The sequence below is a fragment of the Cladophialophora psammophila genome (genome assembly GCF_000585535.1).
Source record: "Cladophialophora psammophila CBS 110553 chromosome Unknown aczJe-supercont1.1, whole genome shotgun sequence".
NCBI lineage: Eukaryota > Fungi > Ascomycota > Eurotiomycetes > Chaetothyriales > Herpotrichiellaceae > Cladophialophora > Cladophialophora psammophila.
In genome coordinates, this window is record NW_006912922.1 from 3,008,673 (window position 1) to 3,035,186 (window position 26,514).

At 53.0% G+C, this 26,514-nt stretch overlaps 12 protein-coding genes across 12 annotated transcripts; 5 read left to right on the forward strand and 7 right to left on the reverse strand.

Moving 5' to 3' along the window:
- Nucleotides 1-102: 102 nt before the first annotated feature.
- Nucleotides 103-2,411, forward strand: A1O5_01052 (CMGC/CDK/CRK7 protein kinase; the record flags this gene model as incomplete). The annotated part of the gene is made up of 2 exons (XM_007741671.1): nt 103-235; nt 340-2,411. The coding sequence occupies 2 exons, from the start codon at nt 103-105 to the stop codon at nt 2,409-2,411; spliced, it is 2,205 nt and encodes a 734-aa protein (XP_007739861.1).
- Nucleotides 2,412-3,547: 1,136 nt separating this feature from the next.
- Nucleotides 3,548-5,341, reverse strand: A1O5_01053 (uncharacterized protein; the record flags this gene model as incomplete). Its single annotated transcript, XM_007741672.1, has 1 exon — nt 3,548-5,341. The coding sequence occupies one exon, from the start codon at nt 5,339-5,341 to the stop codon at nt 3,548-3,550; it is 1,794 nt and encodes a 597-aa protein (XP_007739862.1).
- Nucleotides 5,342-5,886: 545 nt separating this feature from the next.
- A1O5_01054 (uncharacterized protein) lies at nt 5,887-7,674 on the reverse strand (the record flags this gene model as incomplete). Its single annotated transcript, XM_007741673.1, has 1 exon — nt 5,887-7,674. One exon carries the CDS (start codon nt 7,672-7,674, stop codon nt 5,887-5,889), a length of 1,788 nt encoding a protein of 595 aa, XP_007739863.1.
- A 375-nt stretch (nt 7,675-8,049) lies between these two features.
- On the reverse strand, nt 8,050-8,838 carry A1O5_01055 (uncharacterized protein; the record flags this gene model as incomplete). The annotated part of the gene is made up of 1 exon (XM_007741674.1): nt 8,050-8,838. One exon carries the CDS (start codon nt 8,836-8,838, stop codon nt 8,050-8,052), a length of 789 nt encoding a protein of 262 aa, XP_007739864.1.
- A 770-nt stretch (nt 8,839-9,608) lies between these two features.
- Nucleotides 9,609-10,388, reverse strand: A1O5_01056 (uncharacterized protein; the record flags this gene model as incomplete). Its single annotated transcript, XM_007741675.1, has 1 exon — nt 9,609-10,388. The coding sequence occupies one exon, from the start codon at nt 10,386-10,388 to the stop codon at nt 9,609-9,611; it is 780 nt and encodes a 259-aa protein (XP_007739865.1).
- Nucleotides 10,389-11,019: 631 nt separating this feature from the next.
- A1O5_01057 (manganese transporter) lies at nt 11,020-11,783 on the reverse strand. The gene is made up of 2 exons (XM_007741676.1): nt 11,724-11,783; nt 11,020-11,669 (listed from the first exon to the last, which is right to left on the reverse strand). The coding sequence occupies exon 2, from the start codon at nt 11,550-11,552 to the stop codon at nt 11,157-11,159; it is 396 nt and encodes a 131-aa protein (XP_007739866.1). The 5' UTR covers nt 11,553-11,669; nt 11,724-11,783; the 3' UTR covers nt 11,020-11,156.
- Nucleotides 11,784-13,946: 2,163 nt separating this feature from the next.
- Nucleotides 13,947-15,648, reverse strand: A1O5_01058 (uncharacterized protein; the record flags this gene model as incomplete). The annotated part of the gene is made up of 3 exons (XM_007741677.1): nt 13,947-14,618; nt 14,676-15,318; nt 15,374-15,648. 3 exons carry the CDS (start codon nt 15,646-15,648, stop codon nt 13,947-13,949), a joined length of 1,590 nt encoding a protein of 529 aa, XP_007739867.1.
- A 1,102-nt stretch (nt 15,649-16,750) lies between these two features.
- Nucleotides 16,751-17,959, forward strand: A1O5_01059 (uncharacterized protein; the record flags this gene model as incomplete). Its single annotated transcript, XM_007741678.1, has 3 exons — nt 16,751-16,780; nt 16,831-17,188; nt 17,250-17,959. The coding sequence occupies 3 exons, from the start codon at nt 16,751-16,753 to the stop codon at nt 17,957-17,959; spliced, it is 1,098 nt and encodes a 365-aa protein (XP_007739868.1).
- An 875-nt stretch (nt 17,960-18,834) lies between these two features.
- Nucleotides 18,835-19,344, forward strand: A1O5_01060 (uncharacterized protein; the record flags this gene model as incomplete). Its single annotated transcript, XM_007741679.1, has 1 exon — nt 18,835-19,344. One exon carries the CDS (start codon nt 18,835-18,837, stop codon nt 19,342-19,344), a length of 510 nt encoding a protein of 169 aa, XP_007739869.1.
- An 894-nt stretch (nt 19,345-20,238) lies between these two features.
- Nucleotides 20,239-20,976, forward strand: A1O5_01061 (uncharacterized protein; the record flags this gene model as incomplete). Its single annotated transcript, XM_007741680.1, has 1 exon — nt 20,239-20,976. The coding sequence occupies one exon, from the start codon at nt 20,239-20,241 to the stop codon at nt 20,974-20,976; it is 738 nt and encodes a 245-aa protein (XP_007739870.1).
- Nucleotides 20,977-21,485: 509 nt separating this feature from the next.
- Nucleotides 21,486-23,541, forward strand: A1O5_01062 (uncharacterized protein; the record flags this gene model as incomplete). Its single annotated transcript, XM_007741681.1, has 3 exons — nt 21,486-21,837; nt 21,927-22,818; nt 22,971-23,541. 3 exons carry the CDS (start codon nt 21,486-21,488, stop codon nt 23,539-23,541), a joined length of 1,815 nt encoding a protein of 604 aa, XP_007739871.1.
- Nucleotides 23,542-24,239: 698 nt separating this feature from the next.
- On the reverse strand, nt 24,240-26,060 carry A1O5_01063 (uncharacterized protein; the record flags this gene model as incomplete). Its single annotated transcript, XM_007741682.1, has 3 exons — nt 24,240-24,395; nt 24,477-24,635; nt 24,690-26,060. 3 exons carry the CDS (start codon nt 26,058-26,060, stop codon nt 24,240-24,242), a joined length of 1,686 nt encoding a protein of 561 aa, XP_007739872.1.
- Between the last annotated feature and the right edge of the window lie 454 nt (nt 26,061-26,514).

Below are 26,514 nucleotides of genomic sequence, written 5' to 3' on the forward strand. Positions count from 1 at the left end.
CGAGAGCTCCTTCCGTTGTCGACGATACCGTTAACCGCCCCATGGATGCCCAATATCCATCACGTGGTAACTATGGAATGAATCGAGGGCAACAAAGGCCATATGCCGAAAATAGACACCAAGGATATGGAGGCTCCCCGCCATATTCCTCTAACAGCTCCTATCACGGCTCGCCGCCGCAGAATTCACCATATCATCATCAGAGAGGCGGCTGGGGAGGGCAAGGCCATCATGGGTCAGTACCATTAGAACGTAACAGCTGTTTCATTGCTAATATCTTTCACAGCCAGATGCACAATTCCTCTCCTCCATATCGACAAAATAGCTTTTCTGGTCCAGGCGGCGTAAATAACCCTAATCCTTACTATCAAAACCAGCAAGGCCACTACGGGGGTAGCCAACACGGATATCAACAATCCTACCGAGGGGGTCGTGGTCATGGTCCTCACCGTGGGCATTTCCAACAAGACCAGAGATTCAACGGCCCCCGTCATCGAGGCAGAGGCGGACATTTCAATAATTTACAATGGACAGCACCAGGCCCAAAACAAGGTGGATCGCAAAACCAAAATTTTCAAGGCGGACACGGGAATCAATCGCAAACATCTCCAACTCATTCGCAAACGGCGTCACAGGACGGCCGCGAAGGCGCGCCAGCCGAGGAGGAGAATGCCTTCCGACCGTCAAAAGAATTGCAAGTGGAGGATCAAGGGAACAGCAGGATCAACAATACAGATCAGAACACACAGGGTAATGACCAACAAGGACCGGCTGCTTCCAAATTCAGCTTCGCCTTCAAGTCCAAAGCTCCTCCTCAGGCTCCAGCTAAACCTGCTGCAGATTTTTCAAGACCAAAGGGACCATTCCAACCTCCAGATAATCGGCCGCCACCGCCCCAAGGCCCCAAGAACAAACACTTTGACCGCCGTGACGACAGACATGGATTTCGGCCTCATGATCGGAAATTTCCGGCTTATCCAGACCGAAGGCCGCCCAACGACCGCCAACAGCAACAGCAGCATCAACAACCACCTTCAAGGGAACGCCGACCGGACCGATCGCGCTCTCCACCTTCGAAGAAGATCAAAAAAGAGATCAAGTCTCGGCCTACGTTGCCTCCCGAGTTTGCAGAATCCGAGTCTATATATTACCGAAAGCCGGGCAACGAGTCTGTTGTGGGCGCAGGTACATATGGAAAAGTATTCAAGGCCATTCACATCTACACAAAGGACAAGGTTGCACTGAAAAAGATTCGAATGGAAGGCGAACGAGACGGATTTCCCATCACGGCCGTGCGCGAGATCAGATTATTGCAACACCTACGACATAAGCACGTGGTGGCATTACAAGAGGTCATGGTGGAAAAGAACGAATGCTTCATGGTTTTTGAGTACCTCTCGCATGACCTGACTGGACTCATCAACCATCCAACATTCAAACTTACGCCGGCACACAAAAAGGACTTGGCCAAGCAAATGTTTGATGGCCTAGATTATCTCCATCGACGGGGCGTGTTGCACCGGGACATCAAGGCCGCCAACATTCTGATCTCTAACACAGGTCAACTGAAATACGCCGACTTCGGCCTTGCACGATTCTACAACAAGTCTCGAAAACTCGATTACACCAATCGTGTGATCACAATCTGGTATCGACCTCCGGAGCTTCTCCTGGGTGAAACTCAATATGGACCTGAAGTGGATATCTGGTCTGCAGCTTGTGTATTTGTGGAAATGTTCACCAAGAAAGCGATCTTCCCAGGAGAAGGCGGAGAGCTCAGCCAACTCGACAAAGTATACAACGTGCTCGGAACACCGACTCGATCAGATTGGCCCGGGATTGTGGATCTCCCTTGGTTTGAGCTCATGCAACCGGTCGATCGACGAAAGAGGGTATTTGAAGCCATGTTCAAAGACATCTTCACGCCCGCGGGTCTTGACCTTGTGCAGAAGATGTTCAAATACGACCCGAAAAAGCGGCCCAACGCGGAACAAGTGCTCAATCACGAGTACTTCACTTCTGAGGAGCCGCTGCCAGAACAGCCAGTGGAGCTTGCGAATGTCGAAGGCGATTGGCATGAATTTGAAAGCAAGGCGCACAGGAGAGAGAACGACAAGCGCGAGAAAGAGCGCAGAAAAGAGGAATACATTCGAGAGAAAGAGAAGAGAAAGGCTCGCGAAGCCGGTCTTACTGATTTGGCTACAGGCGCCGACAAAAAGACCAAGGTGGATGATGAGGCTGCGTCGAAAGGAAGCATGCCTCCTCCGCCACCCGCAAATGGTGATAGCGCTCCTGTGAACGCCACGAATCGAGCGGCAGATCCGTTGACGGAGACAACAATAGAGCATGAACACGGAGATGGGGACTCGGAAGGCGAAGACGGCGCGCCCATGAGCATGTCGCCCGCCTGAGGAATGCGTTTGGCGTGGTCACAAGTTTGAGACTCGGCCCAGAGGAGCGTTGAGATCAGAGGGTAGCGAATTGTATGTTATGTATGTGTATCTTCTTGGAGAAACCGGATGCCATTAACTTAATTGATGGGCACAAGGCTTTGGGGAGACATTTGGCCCATTACTGCTGCAAAGTGGCAGCCCGGGAGACTCTACTTGGCCAGCGGGTGCTCTGAATGGGAGTCGGAGTCGAAATCGAAATTCAAAATCCAAATCGGAATTGAATCGTCTCCCCAGTTGGCTCAGCTATTCCGTTGAATTGGGACCGACTTTGATCACTGTCCGCGCCTCACCCCCGTATTAGGACGAGAACCGAGGTGAAAGACCACCCGCGTCTCAAGGGTCATAGGAACTAAAGGGTCTATCTAGCCTCTTAGTGAGGGTCCCTAGGATTTAGCCGTGAGTATATATATCCTCCTAGAGATCCCTCTAATATCCTCGGCCCTCTAGCCTTTCGTCGCAAGACAAGCCCAGGCCGGTGATACCTACTTGTAGGTACATATGACAATTGCACTCTCACCAAGCACGTTCGTCCCAAGAACACTAGCTTGTCACACCTCGTCAAAAGTCAAACCGCGTGACTTCTCTTCTGCCTAATACACTTTGGTTTGCCACGTACCTAGCTGTGCTTGTTACAACCACCACTGGACAACGACGTGCTCCGAGGCGGCGGCGGAACGAATATTGAAGCCGCTGGGCGCTGGCACGCCTTCAGCTCCGGTTGCGAATACCTGTCAAAGTGTCCTCGGAGGAGTCTTACGTATAAATATGTGTGCATGTATATCTTTCCGCCCGCCAGGAGACCGAGGGAGATGCCAGGTAGTTCTATCTCGGCCTTTCTGCTGATCGTGTGGCCGACTGAGGATACGAATATGATGGATTGCCGAACAGACGCTTCAGACATGGAGCTGGGCAGGCTGGGTCATGCATGCAAAGACCGTTTGTTGTAGATTTATTTCATATTCTATGCCGCGATCGACTGAATGCTATTGGTAACCATACCAAGGACACATGCCTGCAGCTTTTGAAGGATAAGATATACATATATATATATATATATATATATATATATATACACACGGATATCCGCAATATTCTCACCGCAAAGAAACCTCACATGTTCCCAACTCATCCACAATCTTCCTGCTACCGTGCGGCTTCCAGCCCAGGAGGAAGCAGGTACCAGCATACTTCCACAACCCGTCCCCGTTTCCGTGCAGGACCGACAATTGGCCAGTCGGGATGTTCCCTTCGAACAGAACGACTTTGTCGCCTTCGTGGGCACACGCGGGAGCCACCGCCAGCCAATCATCACGGGCGGTGACGAATACTTTCATGTCCTGCCACTCGGCTGCATTGTGGAATGGGAGTTTCTTCGCACTGTCGAAGTAATCGTCTTCGACGAGCCGGTACAGCAGGTCAGTCGGGCGAGCTGGGTTAACCCGGACGGGACGGCCTTGGCCGGACATGTTATACTCGTGGATTGCATTGGCGTCGAGGATGCGCTGGACTGCATGTGGGTCCTCGATGAGGGTATGGTGAAGATCGTTTGGGCGATCCCACAGCACATGTCCCAGGGTGCCGATATCCACGCATTGGCATGTCAAAGTACGTGACTCTTCATCAAATTGCTGGGTTAGAAGAGCAGAAGGCGTCAAGCGCGACGACGTTTCGAAATCGGACATCCTGCTCAGAGGATGGATCAAGCATCTAGATTTGCCGTGGGAGAAGTCCGGTGCCCATGATGGCAAGCGCTCCGTATCGTCTGGGCCATTGCCATAGATCGTAATCATCTGCCAGAGGAAAGGAGAGCTGGGAACGTACTGCTTGATTACCGCAAAGGCGAACTTTAGGTACAATTCCTCGGATGTGATGGTATAGTCTGGAAATCCCGCCAGTTCTCTGATCGGCTTGCAGACGCCAAACAACGCATACAGACGGTCTCTCTGGTCGGTCACTGACGTGTGTTGAGTGAATTCCAGGGCTTGTCTGATGTTGAGGCTGCGGGTTTCTGAATGGATGATCGTTCGCCGTAACTGGTTGAAGCGATATATCGTCTCCCGGTCGGGCAGCGACCATCGAGGCCAGACTAGGCTCTCTCGGTAAAAGTCCAGTAATGTACTCCACGAAACCACATAGCTTCCGCAGAAAAGCTCCAGCTCACGCGATAGTCCCGCTTCTTGGACGATCCAGCCGCGACGGAACCACGGGTTCGAGAACAGTTTCGCGATGCCTTCGCGTTGAAAGGGTAGCCCATTTCCATGACCGATGAGCATCGCAGTGGTTGGCTTGTTGTGTGTCTCGAACAACTCTTCCAATTCTTCGTCGCTTTCCCCTATCCAGGCGGCCGTCCTGGTCGAGCAAGAATAGTGCTCTGCCATAAGCGCAACTTGCTGGCCCTTCTCCGCCGCATCATCCTGGTGGATACAAATTTGGTCCACCCAGATGTAGTCGTTCTCTGAGTCCTGCAGGTCGCAGGATAGATGGTAGAGTGCGAGAGCGCAGTTCCGGTTAATGAACAACAGTCGACCGTTGCAGATGATTGCGCGTTGCTCTTGGGGCCCGCATACATACGATATACTTTGAAACGGGGGCAACTTGTCCAGAGGTACCTCGACTAATGTGACTGCTAACGGCCAGAAAGTAAGGTCATCTGGGTCTGGATTCCGGCGAATCCTCACCCGAGTCGTATTTGGTCCGATGAGATGGTCGGTGGTTGACTTGCCTAACTTTGCTTGTAACTCTGATAATGCTGCATGCTTGTGGAATTGTAATAGGCGTATATTGCGATCATCCTCTAGGGGTTTGTACTCGAAAGGTGACAGCCCTTCGTAGTGATGGTTATACTCGGCTCTCCAGCCATACTTAGCACTAGGATCCTCTGCTTTCATTATTGTCAAGATAAAGGCATGCAGTCGCGGAGTTGCGCAGACGAGCTGGCAGAACGAACAGTCCTGAGACCCTTCTTGGCAGACATGGGGGATGAGTCCGACATCTCAGGACTTGGCTAGCGGCTTTGCACTATTGACAGGTTTCAGCTTTCTCCGGTTAAGGAATAGACACGACCCTTTCTCCTGTTCGTTCCCTTAATATACCTAGGTAACGTTTGTGACCCAATGGAAGTTGGAGCAAATACCAACGTCATTCCAAACCTCAGTCCGTATATAGATTCCCAAACATTCCGCGAATTTTACTAGAAGAACCAAGCAGCCTTGCAGGCTTGCGAGACGACAAATATTACAATGGAGTTCGACAACAGAAGACACAGTGCAGCCAGATTCATATCCATAAGAGTCCCTGGCATATTCGTGTTGCAGGAAGAGGCCATTCCCAACCGTCGTACTCCCACTCCGGCGTCGGAATCGATATCGGATCGGCTGATTTGGGCGGATCGTTGGCACCCTGGGCCCTGTCGTCCTCGAGGCCGGCCATACCGTCAAGATGGCAGGTCCGGATAAGACTGCGGGTGTGAAGGCGGCGTGGCGAATTCTGGACTTGGGTGACGGGTTATTGGTGGCGAACTGTTGTTCGGCAGTACTATGACGTGCTCCTCCGGCGATGACATCTGGGTGCTGCAGTCTTGATTATTCAGTTCGTCCTCCTCCTGGAATGTAAATGGCCGCCGCACTGGGGCTGCGGAAGTTCTCTGCTGCCTCGACGCGGCCTGACCAAAGGAGGAGAGCCGAGGTTCTGCTGCTGTCTTGGGCTGCGTAGGGGACGACTTGTATTCTTTCGAAAGCTCAGAGCGCGAGCGCTGTTTTCTTACCGATCTCGACGAGCCGATTGTGATTGTTCGACGGGTCGAGTTCCGCGAGCCTGTAATGGAAGGAGCAGGTAATGGTGATTGTGTTCGCGAGGACGGATTCTGAGATGGCACCTTCAGACTCAGGTATGGCAGTTGCTGCTGGAACTGGTTGTAGAAAGGGACGGGGCTCCCGCGAGAGGTTTCCAGAAGCACTCTCAAGTTGAGTGTTGTGTCGCCTGACGAAAGCAGCTGTTGTTGGACCTCTGGGTGCTGGTGATGGGGTCGAGATCCTTGCTGAGATTGTTGCTGTCCCTCCTGCTGTGGAGGACCTTGCTGTAGCCCACTACCTCCTGTTGGCGACTGAGGTACACCGCCGTCGGAAGTCGAATATGCGGTACCAGGCAGCCAGACGAAATCGTCAAAATTGCTCGCGATGTTGGCAAAGTTGTAGCCTTTGCCCTTGATTTGCTGCTCAAACACCTGTCCGATCTCTTCGTCGAGGTCTAGTATTTCCCTCTTGAAAGGTTGATACTGGTGCAGGTTTGTGATGAAAGATGGATAGGCAGCTCCTAGTCTTCCGGCGACTTTGGGATGGACATCGAGTTCGAGCCGGACATCGCCACTCTGTTCAAACCCTCCACCGCCCTTGGTGAGCAGCATGACAAATGTGAACTCCCGCGGTAGCCCGGACTTTTGGAGCTTGTTCTCCTCTAGGGTCCAGACCAGCTCGCCGTCTTCAATGTCGTATTCGCGTCCATACCACGACCGGAGTGTCCGGACGGAGCCTTGGATCTTCATCATCTCGTAGATTTTGTAACTGCTCTTGACGCCATAAGAGGGATTGAAACTCGCGCTAGCCGGCCCTTGGGATACACCAAGAGACCCCGCCAGGTTGAAGTTCCAGTTCAACGTCTCCGGGGAGATGGCCCCGTAGAGGAGATGCGGCGCGTGGCGAAGGAATTTGGGCCGTGAAGGCTGGAACCTCGGACCATGTACACAGTCACGGCTTTTCACAAGCGCGTTGCTCACCGTCTCGGTCTGCGTGCCATGATCGTGACTGCTCCTAGGTGCCAGACCGGCGACCACCTGCAGCGGGTTCTTATCACCCTCGCTGGTGTGGTGAAGAGCGATGTTGATCTCGGCCGATTTGAAACGATAGGTGCTGGAACTGGGATGGAAGACAAAGTTGATGGCCACGAAGCGGACATTGTCGATGCGGCCCTCGTGGATCACGGGGCTGTCATAGAAGCCAGACTGAAGGCGCTGGACGTGGGCTGTGATATAAGAGCCGCCCGGCAGTCGCCGCTCGTAGATACATTTTTGATTGACCTGGTAACGGTAGTTGGGGGCATTGGGGTCTTTGAGCCTTGCCGCTGTACGTGCAGTCAAGGGGCTTTGTAGCCACGAGGCGTCCAATCTGTTAGGAACTGCGGGCGCAGAGACAGGCTCTGACAGGATTCGATTAAGCCAGTTGCTCATGGTACGATTGAATGTTGCTATCTCCAGGTTTTCATCGTGGTCTTGATAAGGGAGGGGAGTCAAGGGAGCTCAACAAGGCGGTGTCATCAATCCAGATCCAAATAAGGCTGACAGCCTGATCGACGGGACCAATGGTGTCATCGCACGCCTCCACCTCCAGCAATGCTATTGGATACTCGGTACACGGGGCCACAATCAACGTCTCGCCCCTCGGTGACCCCCAATATGCAATCATACGAGTTGTGGACGGATGGATCTACCAAGCCAGTATTTGACATATAGATAGACAATGCCATTGGAAAGGGATGGTTGCTCCCAGGGGACAGTATCAATTCATCTGTCTCAATCCTGCAGCCATATGCCTTCTTCATCAAGCTAGCACAGCAGAAACCCCCCGTCCGCAGTGATTTCCTGCCCCGTCATGAAATCGCTCTTCATTGCACACATATAACATTCCGCCAGATCCTCGGGGGCGCCAATAGTGTTGATCAATGACTTGGCCGTGTAGTGGTCCAAGATTTTCTGCAGTCCATCTCCCGCAAAGCTATCAAACAGTTCCGTCTTGACGGCGCCTGGACATATGCAATTGACTCGGATAGGTTTCATATCGTTGGCAAGAGCATGAGTCAACCCTCTCTTCGCCGCTCCGATAGGAGCCATCACTGTCCATCCGGCAGTGGGTTTTGCGTCGCTCACTCCACTGGTCAACGTGAAAGAAGAGGTGCGGCTGATGTCGAGATATCGCATGGAAATCTTAGCAAGCATCGTACAGCCGGTGATTCTGACCTTGTAGACTTCTGCAGTGACCGCGGGCGTGACTTCGGCAAGAGGCATCACCCCGAAAGTCCCGCCAGCCGTCTCCGCAACGTGGTGTATTTTGTGTTTGCCGCCGTCAGTTGCAAAATCGAAAACAGCCACAATCTGCTCTTCCACGTTGTCAGAGCTCAAGTCAACGGTCTTGCCGCGAATACGATCCCCCGCGTCCGGGTATGCTTTCTGGATTCTCTCAACAGCCTTGTCGACCTTTTCCTGCTTTGAACTGGCCACAACCACAATGGCACCATATTCTACGGCTGCTTCAGCAGTGGCGAATCCAATACCACTGGTGCCGCCGACAACAATAACCCGCTTGCCTTGAAGTTTGTTGGTGTATTTCAGGGACATGGTCGAGAATGATATGCGGGACAGGAACTATCGCGGAAGCGAGCGTAAATCGCACATGGAGGTGACCGCTAATTCTGTTCATAATGAGCTGTCGGCCTCGATTAAATATCTTACAGGCACTCTGTGCCATAGAGGCACATCCGAAATCTGATTTGCTCCGCATGAAAACGGCGGAGCGAGTGTGCAAGGTATCGGTTCATTTCGAAGAACATCAGTCTCATCTGATTGGCTCGCTCGCATACAAGGATTTAAGACAGACGTTTACCGCGTAACCCCGTTCACTGGCATAAGCCTTGGGCCCGGAAAGGAAGGTATGTGCTTGGATCCTGCATGTCGATCGTATATGTGGTTTCTGAGCGGACGAGCCCGGATTTCGGCCCGCGAAAGAGCACAGGCAAGCAAGAGCAGATGATTCCATAAGGCGAAATGTCTTCACACCGTCCTATCCCTAGGATTTGGAAAAGCTTGAGTTGTGCTCCGGTCAGCAGCCGCGGCATACCTTCCTCGCTGAAACATTCGTGGAAGCCATTGTACGCATATCTGAGGATCGAGAACAAGAGTTTGACTGAAATAGTTGAGCCTAGACCGGAACCGCAAAACTGAAGGGCATAAACACATGTTTCGTCCATGGATCATAATGCGAGCCCCGGTGTTGGCTCTATCCAATCTGTCGATACCCTCAGAGGCCTCCACAGGCCATGTCAAATGAATGTTCAAGTCGCCGAAGAACCCCAAGGGATAGGAAGTTGGTCAGGACGCTCGCATTGCGATTAAATCTCGACGACCGGAGAGGCTGCCCCGGCCCTTGGAGTCTTTGGTCCCTCGGTATCTTTGACGACATCTGTTTTTGCCCCCTTTAGAGGAGGAAATTCGAAAGTCTCACTTCTGCCCACGTTACCAGGCTCCCATTTTCCGACTCGGCCGCCCAGATAGCCTTTGTCCCAAACCAAAGCGCCAACCCAAGGCTGCACATTCCAACTGACTTGCAGGGTAGCATTACCCCTCTCACTGATGACACCGCTGGGGTCTGTGATTTGGTATTTTGGTTTCTGGTTCTTCAAGGAAATGACGCCTGGCTTGACAAGATCCTTGGTCTTGGATTTTGTATTCGAAGCTTTCCTGCTCTTGGATTTTGACTTCTTCTCGGGGAAATAGGTCTGTTTCAAATTCTGCCATGAATATGGAGTTGACGTTGCCGGGATGATTGTATCCCAGATGACAGCTTCAGACATTCCTCCTTTGCCATTCTTTCCACCGGGATAGTTCGCCGTGACATAGACAAACAGTTGCTTCGTATTCCAGGTGAACAGACTGGACAGATCGGCTTCAAGATCGAATCTGATTTGAGCGTATTCTTCGCGTTTAGGGGAGTAATAGTGCGGCCGGCCTTTCACGACTTGGACATTTCGAACGGATATTGAGGCACTTGGCGAGCCCGTTGGGGCAGGTATGGGTGTTATGGAGAGTACCGCAATTATGCAAGCGAGAGTAAAGGCGCAGCTGGTAAAATACCCGAAAGTCGACTGGAGTCGATTCAGAGCACTATGCATGGCGACCAGCGAGATTCGAGGAAGACGGGCGTGGGAGTGGATGCAAAGAAGGGGAGAATTGCGCGAGATGTCACCAGCCTGTGCTTTAGACTATCATGAGTGTCATGAGGGTGTGTGTTTGTGGTGCTTGCTTGATCCAAGTGTCAATGCGAATTGAACACGGTTGGAGAAACGCGCATTTATTAGTTCTCCGCTAAGATGAGAAACTGCTTTGCGCCTCACCCTGCTTCCGGCTTAGGCGGATGCCGCCCTGTTCTCACTCGTCTGATCCGGGTTAGACTCGGCATGGTCCCAAAAGGGTCTAGCGCCTTATCACGTGGAGTCGGCGAGCCCGTACTGGTTAGAACCAAAAAGTGGCACACTCTCACGGTCAGACTGCACCATTTCTAGAATGATAGAATTCCAAAGCCCTTCTCTTACCAACTTTATCTGAGGTAATGATGTACAACATTTAGACCTTCTAGTAGCATATGAGCTTAAGACTGACTATATCTAGAGAATAAAAGTTATATGTTTACACTAAAAGTTTGACTGAGGTGGATGAATGTCTTAGGTGATACTATGATCGTTATTCAGTGTGCCACTTATTTTTTTCAACAGCTCGACGGATAGTGCAACGCCGACCTTTCTTAAGAGCAATGGCACAAATAGTGCCTGCTGCATCCGAGAGATTCTGCGACAGCAGGTCATAAATGCCAAAGAGGTCGGCTTCAGTGGCTGCTGTCTTGGGGTAGAGAGAGGCGCCAGAGACGATAAGGATAGCGCTGTTTACAAAGAGCGCAAAGGTAAACAGCGAAAGCCCAAGTTTGATAACCGAATATTTGAGACAGAATCGGACGACCGCGATCGAAGGCTGGTATCTAGCCTCCCTTCTTCGTCTCCGTTTCGAGGAGGCCACATACCATTTCGTTCGTCAAAGTGACGGAGACGCGTTTGCACAACTCCCGAGCCGAGGAAGATGGAATGCGGCATAACTGTTGCCCCAAAGATACCGCAAGAGAGGTAGATCCAATTACCTTCAACAACGGCAGAGGAAGGGACGTAACCTAAGAATACTTCTCCGACGGTCGAGTTCCGGATGTATGATGGTTCGATACAAAAGCAGATAACGACTCCCAGGACAAGGCACATCATGAACATCTCGAACAGGCGAAGACGCGTCATGGTGCTATCCGGATGATAGAAAAGAAGCAGAAGAAGGACATCGACCAACGTGATTGCACAGCCCGCAACCAGCGGGATATGGAAAAGGAGATTCACGGCAATCGCGGACCCAATCACCTAAGGGTTATTAGTACAACTCTCACAGAACCATCAGTATTTCTTAGAGATTACTTCAGCGATGTCCGTAGCAATAATAGCTGCCTCGGCGAAGACATAGAGGATGATATTTAAGCTGGAGACCTGGTTTGGAAATTGCCGTGTTTTTTTCCTGGAGGTTCCAGAGTATTGGCCATGGCTGGTTCAATTTCAGCTGACCGTTTGTCCGGATCTGAGTCGCGCTGGTGCCGGTTTCTCAAATTGACAATACCACTAAGGTCAGCTTTGGGGAAACTCTCTGGCTTTTGAAGATAGAACGAAAGTCGGGTGTGTCCGTAGACATGCATCTGAGACTCGCCGCCTTCTAAACGATTGATACATGAAGCAGCAAGGCTTACAAGTCGAATAAGCTTGTGCAAGAATCGCTCTCTGTGCAGTTTTCGTTCTCTTTACCGAGAGAGAACGGCGTGGGACGCTAGTTGCATGAAGACATGACTGACATAGTCTGCATCTATGTTTGCGTCTGCTTGAAGTCGGCAGCACGCCTGTGAGTTCGGAAAATGAAGAAAGTGAACAGTTAACAAAGAGCAGCTGTGTGACGCGACATTCTACCAAGATATACGCCACTCTTCGGGTGTTTATTCGCCTGTTCTGAACTCCATACCGTACCAAATTGGCGAGGAAAACTCCTAAGGAATGAAGGTGATAATGAGGCCACTTATGGGCCAGTGCTGCTGCCATATTGTCTGACGGGGAACTCTGGGCTTGACAGTCCACTACTATCATAATCGACAATAGCTAGGAGGAGGTGGGGAAATTTGGTACCAGTCCTCCACTGGGTCAATAGACACACGCCATCGTGCCACTGTATACGGAGTACTCAATATAGTTACCAATACTTAGGCGAATATTAGATAATTAGTCTACGGCTAAGATTTCACACGGCTATTTAGCCTCGACGAAGATCCTTCTTCTATCCAACTCTTTCCACTCTATGAAAGTATAAGAAGATCCATTCAAAAGATCCTCCTACGCATCCTCACGGCGCTTTAGCTAGCGTAGTTCGGCCGAAGGTACCTATTCTTCTGAGGAATGGACGATTCTCTTATCGTTTCCAAAGGGGACTATCTCTAGCCTCACTACAGGCCGTGTAAAAGTCAGTCAAGAATACCCTGTAGGGAAGACCAGGTTAGCGTTCTTGGTATCGAGGGAGAACTGCCTTAAAAAGCGGCGGCGGCAACCACGAAATTCGGCGGAAAATTTCCCCACAACTTGCGTTTGCCCTATAGACCTCTATACTGACAAGACTGCTGTTCAATTTGTTGTCGAGCGCGACCACTCATACCCGCGCGTGGCCCTACTCTCCTGTCTGCTTACAGGAAACACCTTACTCTCCCGCCTATTCTCTGATGGTTGTATTACGTCGATTTGCACCCTGATCAGGATGGTGTCTCGACCTGCAGTTTCGCCTGATGCTATCTTTTCGATCCAGCTTCCTCAGCAGCAGTGACAGCGGCGACAGACAGCAAAACCCAAAGTTGGAAAGCGATCGAAGAGGAGGACAACGACATGCTGGTCAAACTACTACAGCCTCACCTAAGGCAGGACTGATTTGAGTATCAGCGTGCGCGTCGCTATCAAGAGCAAGGGCGACCCGAGTAACAACATTGGAAATGTGATTCATCTTGTGCGAGAATGGATTGCGAGACATTGCATCCACCGTCCTTGCAAAGAGTTCCAGGTTCAAACCTTTAGGTTCCACAAACTGCACCCTCGTGGAGGGTCGCGTAAAGTCTCCACTTCCTCAAAGAGACACACTTGCGAAATAGGACGTGAGCATCCAATGGCGGCGGGTTATACTGTACCAGTATAAGGAAGAGTACGTCCAAACGAGGGGACTGGAAAGTGGTCGAAAGTCGAAAAGGCATCAAGGATGGAACTGGTTAACACGCCACTAATTTTGGGTCCCCGTTGGTGCTGCACGTGGTGGAGCAGGTTAGGATGAAGAGTGAGTGTGAGGGTGAGCGAGGTGAGTTTGAAGGTGGTGAGAGGGAGGTGGGTGGTCATAAGAGTGGCACGGCTGAGGTGAGTCGCACGTGAGTTCCGAGCAGTTTTACTCATGTTTCAATGCCAAGCCAAGGCTGCGGGTGACAAGGTTGAGTGTACCCAGTACTTAGTTCTCTCTTTCATTTTCGAACCCCATCAAGGCGGCCGAGCGGGAGTGTTCCCGTCCCCCCTTCCTGCAAGAGGATGCTGGTCATCTACATACTGTACCTATCTCCATCCCTTCCCTTCAGTCTAGATAACATACCGAAATAGCTTATTCTCCTTGTCCGTCAAGTCCAAAAACTCGACGTTTGTACCATGGCCGTCGGAGATCTCGCCGCGCTCGAGCATCCTCTGCCGTCGCTTGTTCTCCCAAGTGTTGAGCACAAAGAAGCCGCACAGGATGAGCACGCTGACGACCCAGAGGACGAGCAGACTGATCTTGGCATGCTGGTAGAAGGGTGGATCGCGGAAAGTCTGAGGCCCGACAAGATACGCGACGCCGAGGATGAGGAAGACGATGGAATTGAGCGTCGTCTTCTTGGTCGTGCCCAGCACATTGCTCGACAGCATGGAAATGACAATGAACCAGCTCGTAGAGCAGCTTCCGCTCATGAAAAAGTAGGCGACCAGCTGGCCGTACTTGCGGTAAAAGTGGCCGTGATCACCCAGGCCGATGAACAGGCCGGCCCCAAAGAGGGAGAAGAGGCCGGCCAGGATGGCGGCGCCGCTGCGCTGATGTGTCACGTCGGCGAGCATCCCAAATCCCATGTTGCAGATGACGCTGATGGCGCCCTGCGGGATGTTGAGGAGGAGCGTCTCCTTGACAGTGAAGCCGAGGGACTTGATGATGATGGACTGGAGGAGTACGAGGCCGGCGGCTGGGATCTGAGACGAGAGGACAAAGAAGACGTACATCCATGTCTAGGATAGGTGTTAGTATGGCATGCAAGCGGGGAGATTGGGGGAAGTGGAACACACCCTGTAGTCTGTAAATGCCTCGACGGCTTGGTAGCGCTTGTACTGTGTCGAGCCAACACCCTGATGGTTCTCTCGCAGCCGCTCCACGGCCAAAGTTCGCTCCTCCTCGGTGAAGAACTTTGCCGTTACGACGCTGGTGGCCATGAACATGTACATGCAGACTCCATAGATGACCGAGACAACGCCGGTGATGACAGCTAGGATCTTCCAGCTTGAGAAGTTGGCGTTAGGATGCCTGATCTCTCCGTCCACACATCCAAAGGCAATCAATCCGCCAATCATGGTGGCAACACCGGTACAGCCAGACCAGATACCGGTCCTGCTGCCGTGCTCGTACTTTCGATACCACGCCGCCGTTATTAGGGAGAAGCCGCAGTTGATGGAGGCCTCAAGAGCGCCAAGAAACGTTCGTTGGACCATGAGGCCGGCAAAGTTATGGCAAGCGGCCATGCACGTTAGAACGACACCCCATGCAATGACACAGCACGCAATATACTTTGACGGTGGGAAGACCTGGAACATGCGGTTGTGGACGGGAGCGAAGACGATGTAACCAGCGTAATATATAGAACCGAGCCATGTGTACTGGTTGGAGGTCAGGTTTGTCTCCTTCTGCAGACCCATGACACCAGAATAAGAGAGGCTTCAACATTTTATGTCAGCCCATGCGAAAAGAGTGGGTGGTGAGGCAGCCCTACACTCCCTTGTCCAGGTACTGCAACACGTAGAGCCCGCACAGCCACGGCAAGACATGCCAGTCAATCTTCCGGAGCAGGTGCTTGTTCGTCTTCTCGTCAATCTCCACGGCGGTGGAGCTGGCGTAGTTGTAGGCGCCATCCACCCCCTTGATCTCCTTGATGTGGCCAACATCGAGGCCCAAGTCTTCGGCAACGCTCTGGATGCGGAGGGCGGGGTCCTCGTCCCCGGTCTTGTCGTTGACTGCAGTTGTTATCGCTGGTGATTCTTTCCCCATGATGCACAGCAGGTGGGCGAATTACGATGCAAATGTAAAACAGCACAGACGTAGGAGGAGGTTTCCAGCACGAATTATCTATTTGCCCACGACTAGGTTGCGCCACAAATGGGACGGGGGTCGGTATCTTTATACCCCTTATCGGTAACAGAGTCATCCCAAAGGCATAGTCTGGCAGCAGACCCCAGGAAGCCCGTCTTCCATGGTCTACTCAGACCATCTTAACAGTCGAATGCGTACCATCATTCAAAGAGTCGCCCAAGTCCTACCGTACAGGGTGCCACTGATAAGGATGGCGAGATATCGGAATTCCTTGTTGATCTTTTGCCCTAAATGGGAAACAGGAGACTAGGAGTTCGGCCGTTCTCCGAGGTCGCCTGTAGCCAAGGGACATCAGATGTAAACGGAATATTATGCACTGTACCCCGTATTCATAGCGCCCAGTTTGGAGTCTTGGGGTATCGCTTTCCACCATCTCTGCATATCGACCCATGCCGTCGGGGATGATGGTCGGGGAAATCCGCGGCCACGCATGCCGAGCAATCTCAGCCACAGACAGCGGCGGCAGGGACAGTAATCCACGATGCTGAGCCCTGGCGCGAGGTGGACAGGACGGGAAGGAGAGGAGAGTAGAAGAAAGTAGACAGGATGGGACGAGGCGACAGGAGGAGGCAGGCCCACCGTCATGATAGGAGAGGCAGCGGCGCCAAGGCGGCGCGAGAAATGCTTAACCTTATATTAGATGTGCATGCTTAATCTTGTAGGTGTCCGATAGCCAGGAAAAGCTTCCCGCGCCTCTCCACCACGGGAGATCGCCCCGCCCTCACAGCTCTCGCCCCACGTGCCGGCCTTCTCCTCATTGATTCAGAATACTTGCCCACTGGTGACCACTCTAGCGATCCCTCAGCGCGCTCAGGTCCGCCCATCGGCAGCGCCGTAGGACGCATCGCTCGTCGGCAAACCCGCTGCCTGCTGATCTGATATAAACGTCATGGCTGTCCTGCCAAGGGGGCTATCACGCCTTGGAAGACCCCTACCTGGGCTCCGGATACAAGTCTAACCACTTCATTGACACGCACACCCAGCCTAGGCCATCGTCACAATGGGCTCTCTCGGTCATGACGAAGTTGAGGTAAGCCACCTTCGCTGCAGGTCCCCCACGCCCCTGACCGGCGCTCGCAGTACGTTCATTACCATGCTGGCGGCAAGCGGGGGTCACGCCCTGTCCTTCGAGGAGCGGCGGCGAAGAAGACGTTCGAGTCCATTCCCGTGATCGACATCTCGAGCATCTTCTCCTGTTCTCTCGAGGACCGCAAGAAGGTCGCGAGTGAGGTGGGCCAGGCATGCTGTGAGGTCGGCTTCTTCTACGCTGAGAACCACAACATTCCGGACGAGGTCATCGACCAGACATTCGCCGCCGTCAAGAAATTCTTTGAGCTCTCGCACGAGGAGAAGATGGAGGTGCACATCCACAAATCCAAGGCGCTCCGTGGCTACGAGCCGCTGTTCGAGACCAAGATGGAGGGCGCCGGCAAGGGAGGTTCGTCTACCATCTCGACCGTGTGTGCACAATCAGGCTAACCACGACGCTACGACGGTAGACATGAAGGAAGCGTTCACCATGGGCGACGACGCCACGGAGCCGGAGTCACAGGCGCCCAGCGGCGTCAAGTCGACGGCGATTGCACGCAGCAACTGCTGGCCCTCAGCGTACCCTGAGTTCCGCCCCATCATGTACCGGTACTTTCACGCGGTCATGGCCCTCTCCAAGAAGCTGATGCAGATCTTCGCCCTGGCGCTCGACCTACCCGAGAATTACTTTGACGAAGCCACGTCGTTCCCCATGGGTGGCGTGCGCATTTTGCATTATCCGCCCCAGCCCGCTCCTGGTGGCGCTGACATTGGCCTCGGGGCGCACACCGATTACGACTTCTTCACCCTTGTGCTCCAGGAGTCGGTCGAGGCATTGCAGGTCCTCAACGCTAACGGCATCTGGATCGACGCGCCGCCGCGCCCGCGCAGCTATGTAGTCAACATTGGCGACTTCCTTAGCCGCATCACCAACGACAAGTTCAAGTCGACGGTGCACCGCGTCGTCAACAAGAGCGGCAAGGAGCGATACTCGATGCCTTTCTTCTTCAGCCCCAACCGTGAGGCCACCCTTGCCACTGTGCCTACTTGCATCGAGGAGGACAGCAAGTACGAGGAGGTCAACGCCGGCGAGTACTTCCGCGAGCGCCTCATCGCCGCCCGCTACCAGCATCCCGCCGCGAAAGAGGCCCGCGCTATGCAGGTCGCCGCTACGGCGTGAGAGTTCTCTTCTCTGCACCTCGGCTATTTCGAGGATAAACGTAAAGCAAAATGAACATTGGCTTCTGTCTCTCCAGAGTAGCACTATTTTCTGTTCACAATGTAAGCCAATCCAGGCCTGATACTGTTCGTGGCTTAACTTGTTGGCCGTCTGGGCTTGATGGTGGTAGATCTCCACGCATTCTGTCTCGACTGCGAGGAGCCCAGCATAGATGCCTCTGAGTAGGAGACCAATTGTTTCTGAGAAATCAGCCTTGTCTCGGGCCGACATATCATTCTGAGGTCTGATGCAGAAGAGCCATGATATTAGAAATTGGTAGTCGCAGGAGGATGGTCTAGGATTGTCGGATCCAGATATGCGGTCTGATGTGTGGTGCAAGCGCCACGGGGCGGGATGTGGGGTAGCCGTGGTGATCTTGGATCAGGAGATGATGTTGGGGTCCTCTGCGCAGAATTGATGCTACATGGATGGGAGAGGATCGGAAGTGAGTCCCTGGCCGTCGAGCAGGATCTGCACGAACGGAAAGACCACAGCAATCGTGAACAATGAACGGGCAAAGAGGACAAACTAGGTAAAGCGGGTGAGGCGCGAAAGGCGCGCATCTCAAAGCGGCGCGGTGTGGGTGAGTCTCCTGGAGCTGCCAAGCCAAGGCTGCGATTGGCAAGGCTGAGTCTGGCTCGGGGCTGTGCCCATGACATCACTCTGACATCTCGACATCCTCCAGGTTGTGTCCCTGTTTACGGAGTACAAGACATGAGATCGTCACTCTGTCGCATAGGATCTATTGTTATTCTAGTAAGCATTCCAGCCCTGCACAAAAGAAACCTGCCCGTCGTCATATATCTCGAAGGTATAGTGTCCCCGTCCATGGCAAAATGGGACTCCCTTACTCCAAAGAGATTCACTCTGCCTTCGAGCAAGTCACGCCGCTGGTTGCCGCTGGATTCGAAGTGCTCCAAACGACCAAAGATATTGCAATTCTCCTGGCCGTGATCCAGGTTGTGACGGTTATCACATTACTCCTGATCTTGCTGGCTTTAATTGCTCTGCTGTTCACGGTTAATCCGGACCTGGTCAGAGAAAGAGAGCAACTGGTCACACCTGCCATGCAATGGCTTGCTAGTTGGGTCTTCAAGTACGGTAGACCTGCGAAAATCTTTCTCAAGATCGCATTTGCGATTGGGGTTGTGGTTTTTGGATACGCTGTCTGGGAAGCCCTGGTGACGGGACACAGCGAGCCTAAGTCAGATGAAGACCAGCCCGAAGAGACGGAGGGAAAAGCAGATGATAGCGAGGACAAGGACAAAGCAAAGGACGGGGGCAATGCCAATGGGAAGGACACGAAGGGTTCGAAGAATGGAGAGGATGGGAGCAAAAAGAAGTAGTTGACAGTGTACCAGATTGTTGAAACCAGTGAGTTACCCCGTTCCTTGCGCCTTATGATTTATTCTGTCAACCTGGATGATTGACTCCAATAACATTTCGTGGTAGAATCTGTCTCAAACACCAGTATGTTGCTCAAGCTCTTTTGCGTTGGAGTCACTCCGTACATTGTCCTGAAGGAGTACGCGTGCAACGGTCGAGAACTTATTTATTAATTTATCTTCTTTCAAAAGACCGAGTGCTTTCCCACCTTCCCGATCTAGAGCCTGGAGGAGCAGGCTGGAGTCGGATATGCGCGGCATTCGATTTATTGCCCCATGCCTCTCTTCCTTTTCTTGAGGTAACAGTTTCATAACAATAAATGCCCCCGGAAATATTCAGTCATTTAATTCACTGCTTTCGTCTCCATTCCGCTCTGCTTCGCGGACAATAATCGTTAAAAGGGCGCAATCATTGCCACGAAATTTTCGAGGGGCCTCCGTTGTTGATGGAAGGGCGTACTACTCCGTCCTTATCCACCTAATTTAGTGTGGCCCAGAAAAAGAAAAAGAACAATCCTCAGGGCTGATCAAGTCTTTTCTTCACCCCGCCTTCCGGGCTGGGCGGCCCTTACAATGATTTGACTTCTGAGTGGGCCAAGGCACTGTACAGCGCAGGGCGTAGGGCACAGACGGCTCTGTCTTTTTGGCCGCCGAAGGAAATGGCTTATCTCCCCCTGCGCTCCAAGGTACCTTTGATTTTCAAGAAAGGAATACAACAGATATATTATATGCGCTAGGGCGGCCCTCTCTGTCGATGAATTGAATGCATTTGATTTAGCTGGTGTTGTGAAGGCGTCTCATAGCTACTATTCAGCAAATACACCACATACACGGAGCTGCCCAGGCAAGGAGAAAATGCTTGTTCACCATCAACACCCAGTTCCTCTCCCACCGTCATCAGCTCCGTCTGCACCTGCAGAATATCTAGAATATCCTTACAATGCACATATTTCTTCACCTACAGCTGTTCAGTTACGATCCAAACCGATAAACATTGAGGCTCTGGCACCGAGAACAAAGCCATCATTTACTATTCGTACAGCTACAATCGCGGATGCACCAGCAATTGCGCGCCTAGGCTCAACCGTCTTCTCCACGACTTTTGGCTTCAGTATTCCAACGAACGATCTGAATGCGTACCTGACCGAGGCGTATAGTGTAGAGGCTATTGAAGAGGACATCCGGTGTGCGACAAAGCATATTCTCGTTGCCTCTTCTGAGAGATCCTCGGTCCCCAACGGTTTGACGGCTGATGCCAACGAAGAGGATGGCGAGGAGGAAATAATCGGCTTTGCGCAACTCACAGAAGGCACCTCAGAGCCCTGCATCTCGGACATCCCATCCATCGCCGAACTGCAGCGCTTGTACGTCTCCACGGCATTCCATGGCTACGGAGTTGGAAAGTTCCTGGCGAGCCAAATTGAAGATGTGGCCCGGCGTCTGGGTTACAGAGCACTGTGGCTGGGCGTCTGGGAGGGCAACTTTCGCGCCCAAAAGGTGTATGAGGGACTGGGGTTTGTCAAAGTCGGGGACCATGAGTTCAAGATGGGCCAGTGTATCCAGATGGATTGGATCATGTCCAAGGAGTTGTGAATCGTTCTTCCAGGATTTGTGTCTTTGGGGCGGCTTCTAGCAAACTGAATGAGCGAGCAAGAGGGAGATAAAAAGCTCGCTGTCATTTGGCGTCATTACAAATATATGGCTTGGCGTTACTCTCCATCTCTTTCCCGTTGTTGTTCACCTGCTTTAATTCTCCTTCTTTAACTGAGTGGCACCATGAACACAATATGAAGGTAAAGGGGCATAGACAGCCAGAGCAGAAGGTAAGCTGATACTCCGCATTGGCTAGTGACCGATGACCCGGTTCGGTACGTGACTCCTCCTCGACGTTCTTTCGGCATTCTTCAGCCGATAGACGGCGATTTCTCCTCTTTTTTAGACAGCCGCGGCGATATGTGGGTCAAACTGACAATATGTCGCCAGATGGAACACATACTCGTATGCAATGAAATAGGTGTTGTCCCTGAAAGTCGTATGTCTCTCTGTCTCTCCTCCTTCGCTCCTTCAGAGACTCAGGAGTTGCTGAGCTCTACGCGAATAAAATGCATATCCCGGACCGATCTGACTTCGTACCACCGCACAAGGGCAGGAATGTTTTGCCCAACTGTCCCTTCTTCAATCAGATGCTGCGGCTGGCTCATGGTGCGCCTGCGAGACCCATCATTGCCGACGTTAACCTCGAGGTGGAAAAATCCCGAATCCAGTTGTTGACTGATGTCCTGGAGATGCGGAATGACCTCCTTGCGCGCCTGGATGAGACGATAGCAAGGGACCTCCTGGCCCGTGGTGATAGCGGAGCTCGTGTCTTTGTCGCGGTCCTGGCTCCAGGAGGCTACGAGTTCACCGTTGCAGTTCTCGGCCTTCTCGCCCTGGGTGCTGTCGTGGTTCCCATCAGTAAGCAATGTCAAGGCTCCCCGGACCCCCTTTGCAAACCACAATATGTGGGAGAATTAAAAAACTAAGCCATTTTCAATATATGTCAGGCCCGCAGGCTCCTGTGGAGGAGGCGTCTTATTTCATAGAAAAAGCCCAGTGCGTGGCGGTGCTGACGGCCGCAAACTGCGACCAGCTTGGGACCGTCTTGGAAAACGCCGTCAGGAGGAAGCGCGAGAAGCCCGACTTTTGCAAGATTCTCATTGCACCCTCACTCCAGAGCTGGAGCTATCAGCCCCACGACATAGCAATCTCATCAGACAGATACCCGGACGACAATGCGCCCGGGTTCGTCATTTTCACATCCGGAACCACGGGCAGGCCGAAGGGCGCGCTGCATCGACGGGCCATGATCCACGAAGTCGCGCGCTCGGTTGCAGACCACTACAAGGTCGTAGAGGAAGACCGCGTCCTACACCTCCTCCCCGTGCACCATGCCACGGGTGCTTATCTCTCCTTCTTCCCCTTCCTGATCCGCGGCGCCTGCATTGAGTTCCGCAGCGGGCCGTTCAGCGCCGAGTGGACGTGGGAGAGGTGGAAAAGGGGCGGGGTCACCTTCTTCACGGGCGTCCCGACCATGTATGTGCGGATGATGCGCCATTTCCAGCAGCAGCAGCAGCAGCAACAATCCTCTTCCTCATCATCTGCGAAAATCGAGTCCGGTACGGCTGCAGCTGCGGCCACGCGGATCCGCGGCATGCTCTGCGGCACGTCCGCCCTCCCCCGGCCGGTGGAGGAGTTCTGGAAAGGCCTCAGGGGAGGCAAACGCATCCTGACGCGCTACGGGAGCACGGAGTCCGGGGCGGTTTTCAAAATGGCCCTGGACCCGGGTGACACTCCTTCTGGCTCAGTCGGGGTAGCTTCTCCTGGAGTGGATGTCCGTTTCGCAGACGGGAGCGACGAAGGCGAACTGTTGATCAAGAGCCCAAGTATGTTCATGGGGTACGTATGTGTGGTTGCGACCAGCATCACCACCGGCACCATCAACATCATCCACTATCCTTTTTTCACCGACAGTGGTGCTGCATCGAAGTGTTCGTGTCCGTGTCCGTTTGCATGTCCATTGTCTCTAACTTCGCAATTTGTCACAACAGGTATCTCTCCGACGAGCAGGCCACGCGAGCCGCGCACGACGCCAACGGCTTCTACAGAACGGGCGACATTGCACGGCGCGAAGGGGCGTACTACTTCATCCTGGGCCGCGCGTCGGTGGATATCCTCAAGTCAGGCGGCTACAAGATCTCGGCGCTCGATGTGGAGCGCGAGTGCCTGGGCCTGCCGTACATCAACGAGGTGATGGTCGTGGGCGTTGACGACGCAGAATGGGGCCAGCGCGTCGCCGCGGCCGTGAGCCTGCGCGCCGACCAGACGACGTACGCGTACTCGTTCCGCGGCGGCAGCGATGACAGCTCCACAGGAGAACGGCAACTCACGCTCGAGCAGCTTAGAAAGGACCTCGCCGACAAGCTGGCCAGGTACAAGCTCCCCACGCTCCTGCGGGTCATCGATGGCGAGCTGCCGAAGACAGCGACGGGAAAAGTGTCCAAGAAAGTCACAGGTCCTTTACTCTTCCCTGTGAACTATGCGCAGATTCCCGACGTGCAGATATGGTCTGCTGGTACTCCCGTGCTCAAGAAGGATGCGGCGAGAAAGGCAAAGCTTTGAGCCGTGTCTGGAGTTGTGCGTTGTGAGGAAAGCAGACAGAGAAGAGACCAGATACCAGTCTAGAATAGGCAGAACCGAATCAGAGTGAGTGACGTAATATAAACCTCTCTCGAGCTGTGCCAAAAGGATCGGGATGCTTCTTGACAAGAACAGCATACAAGAGCGTTCGCATATCCCGTGGCCCATGACATGGCTATGCAGACAAGACAAGACAAGAAGGCAGGAAGACATGGATGGACACGTGGGACACATGGAGACGAGAAGACTCGGAGCTAAAAGACATATGCAGAGCCAGAAGGCACATGAAATCCCAATGTTCGACGCCTCCAGTGGCTCTAGTATCTACTGTAGAACGCTCTCCCGTCATGCGGTTCATCCGTATTCTCTAAATCTCCCCCATCTCTCCATCTCGCGTTCGGGGCTATTGACCGTAGCATACCGTACCATGCCATGCCATGCCATAGCAACACTCAACAAGACTGACGCTTTCAGGCCCGCGGTCCCCTCAGTCTTGAAAGCATCACGTCGTTCAGACGGGCCGCAGGAATGGTGTGTAAGTAAGAGTTGCCTCAGCCACAACGGAGAATTATTGTTAGTCATTGTAGACCCAACATACAGACCAATGCTTCCCCCCCCCTCACCCCCGGGGAAAAAAAAAAAAACAAAACGATCGATCCCTTTGTTATACATGTAGGAATCTAGATCGACTTGGGCTGCTCAACATGCTGGACCTCGGCCGCCCCGGCCTCGACGCCCTTGGTGGCAAACATTTCCATTTCCTCCTGCTCGTTGAGCCGATGGATGAACTCGTGCGCAGCGTCCGTGACCATGCTCCTTTCGGCGTCTTCAATGGCCTAGACAGAAAAATTAGAAACATGAGCAGGAACAAAACTGAACTGGGTGCGTCGCGAGAGAAAGGGAGAAAATTTCCATACCTGGAGCGGCATGGCGTGGCCTGTCTTTTTCTTCCGGATGTTGGCTTCTCGTAGCAGCCAGAGCGGCAGGGTAAGGTATGAGATGATACACACAACCAACAGCGCTAGAGTGCCGACGAACCCTGCGAGGTACCGCGGGGCATCTTGATTAGGGTACATCTGTAGATGGGTGGTCAGCGGAAGCTTTGCAGCGTCAGGGTTTCTAGGACAGACTTGAGGGGCGATAATGCTCGCTATTGTCAGCGACGCGACGGCAGCGGCTACACCGACAGCTTGCTCGGCGGCGCCATAGAGAGTTGAAGAGCGGTAGCTGAGGACGATCGGTTGCGAGATCAGTACCATTTGCCCCAGATACGCCATCCCGTACAGGGCGGTTGTCTCGATCGCAGCTCCTCGGGCTTCCGGGTGCGTCGAAGTATAGGTCCAAACCGCGTAGCATGGCACAGAGGCGACGACCGGGAGAAGATAATGCCACATGCGCTCTCGAGTCCAGTCGGAATGCGTGCTCCAGACCCAGTACAAGGGAATGATGCTCAGGTTGCAGGCCGCGGTATAAAGGTTGGACTTTGTCGTCGAATATCCAAGGAAGACCTTTAGAATGGTGGGTAGGTAGGTGGCTTGAGCAACGGCGACCATGCACAGAGACACGTAAGAGATGAAGAAGACGTAGGTGGAAGGCCGCTTGAAGATGCGCCGGAACGCAGGCCAACTCCAACTGACATCGGTCTTTCTTGCGGATCCTCTGCCGAACCGGTTGATTGCGATGTAGCGCTCTCTCTCCGACAGCGCCGTGGACGTTTCCGGGAAGGTCAGCAGGAGGAGAAACAGGACGGGTGCCATGGCGATGGGCAACGCTCCTTCAATGATGAAGACCCATTGCCAGGAATCGAGTCCATCCCGACCGTTTAGGTGTCCAATGCCTGCGGCTATGAATGCCGACACCGCAGATGCCAGGGCGTTGGCGCTGTGAAAGACGCCGATGCGGAACGCTCTCTCAGCAGGTTTGTACCACATGGAGAAATACATGACACACGCTGGAACCACTCCGGATTCAGGGATGCCGAGAAAGAAGCGCGCTGCCAGAAGTCCTGCTCGATTCTTGCAGGCCGCCATTGACATGACGACGACGCCCCAGAGAACCATGACAACAGGGAAGAAGTACTTGGCCGAAAACTTCTTCATCATGATGTTCGAAGGCAAGAGGCCCGCCGTGACAGCAAAGTAGGTGATGGAAACGGCCCAGCTGAAGTCGGAGCCTTTCATCCCCAGGGCTCCTTCGATGGAGGAGCTGGTCCCCAGGCCCAAGATCTTCACATTTCCGAGATTGGCGCGGTCCATATAGGCCAGAAAGTAGATGATGCACGCCGGGAATAGAACACGAAAGTCGAGTTTGCGGACCAGTTTTCTTTCTTCTTCCGGGCTCCAATCCGGGGTAAACACGTTGGCATTCTGGATGCGGTCCTCGCTAGTGTCGTGTTTGCCATCCTTCTTCTGGGGAATCAAGGCGCCTCGCAATGTCCAGCCGCCGATGTAGATGCCTTCTCTCTCTAGCGAGGCTTGATACGCCGTGAATGCTTTTGCCATGGTCAACGACTGGCCCAAACGACCTGGGTACGCCAAGGGAGAGCTCGTGCTGTACCAGGCCGCCTGGCTGCCGCTTATATAGACGAGCCTCCATTCAGTAAGTCCCGCGGCGATTCGACTTGGGTGGTGTTTGCCGAGGGACAAGTGTGTTGTCATGGTCTATGCCGATATACCCAGTACGCGGGGAGAAGATGTAGGAGAAACGTGCGGGGAGGAAGTCATGTTGGAGAATCGAGATCGAGAGATCAGGATCGAGGATACAAGCTAGGTGAGTAATGAGGAGTATATGTACTGGGTACAAAAGTACAGGCTCTTCGCAGACAGCCGGTCAAACTAAGCCTCGAGTGAACTTGGCTTATATGGGTAGGGAATGCTTGGCTCTTGAAAGTTCTCGCTGGCAAGGCTCCATCCGTGACAGCGGTCAAGTCCACCTATTACTCGTGAATGGAAAATC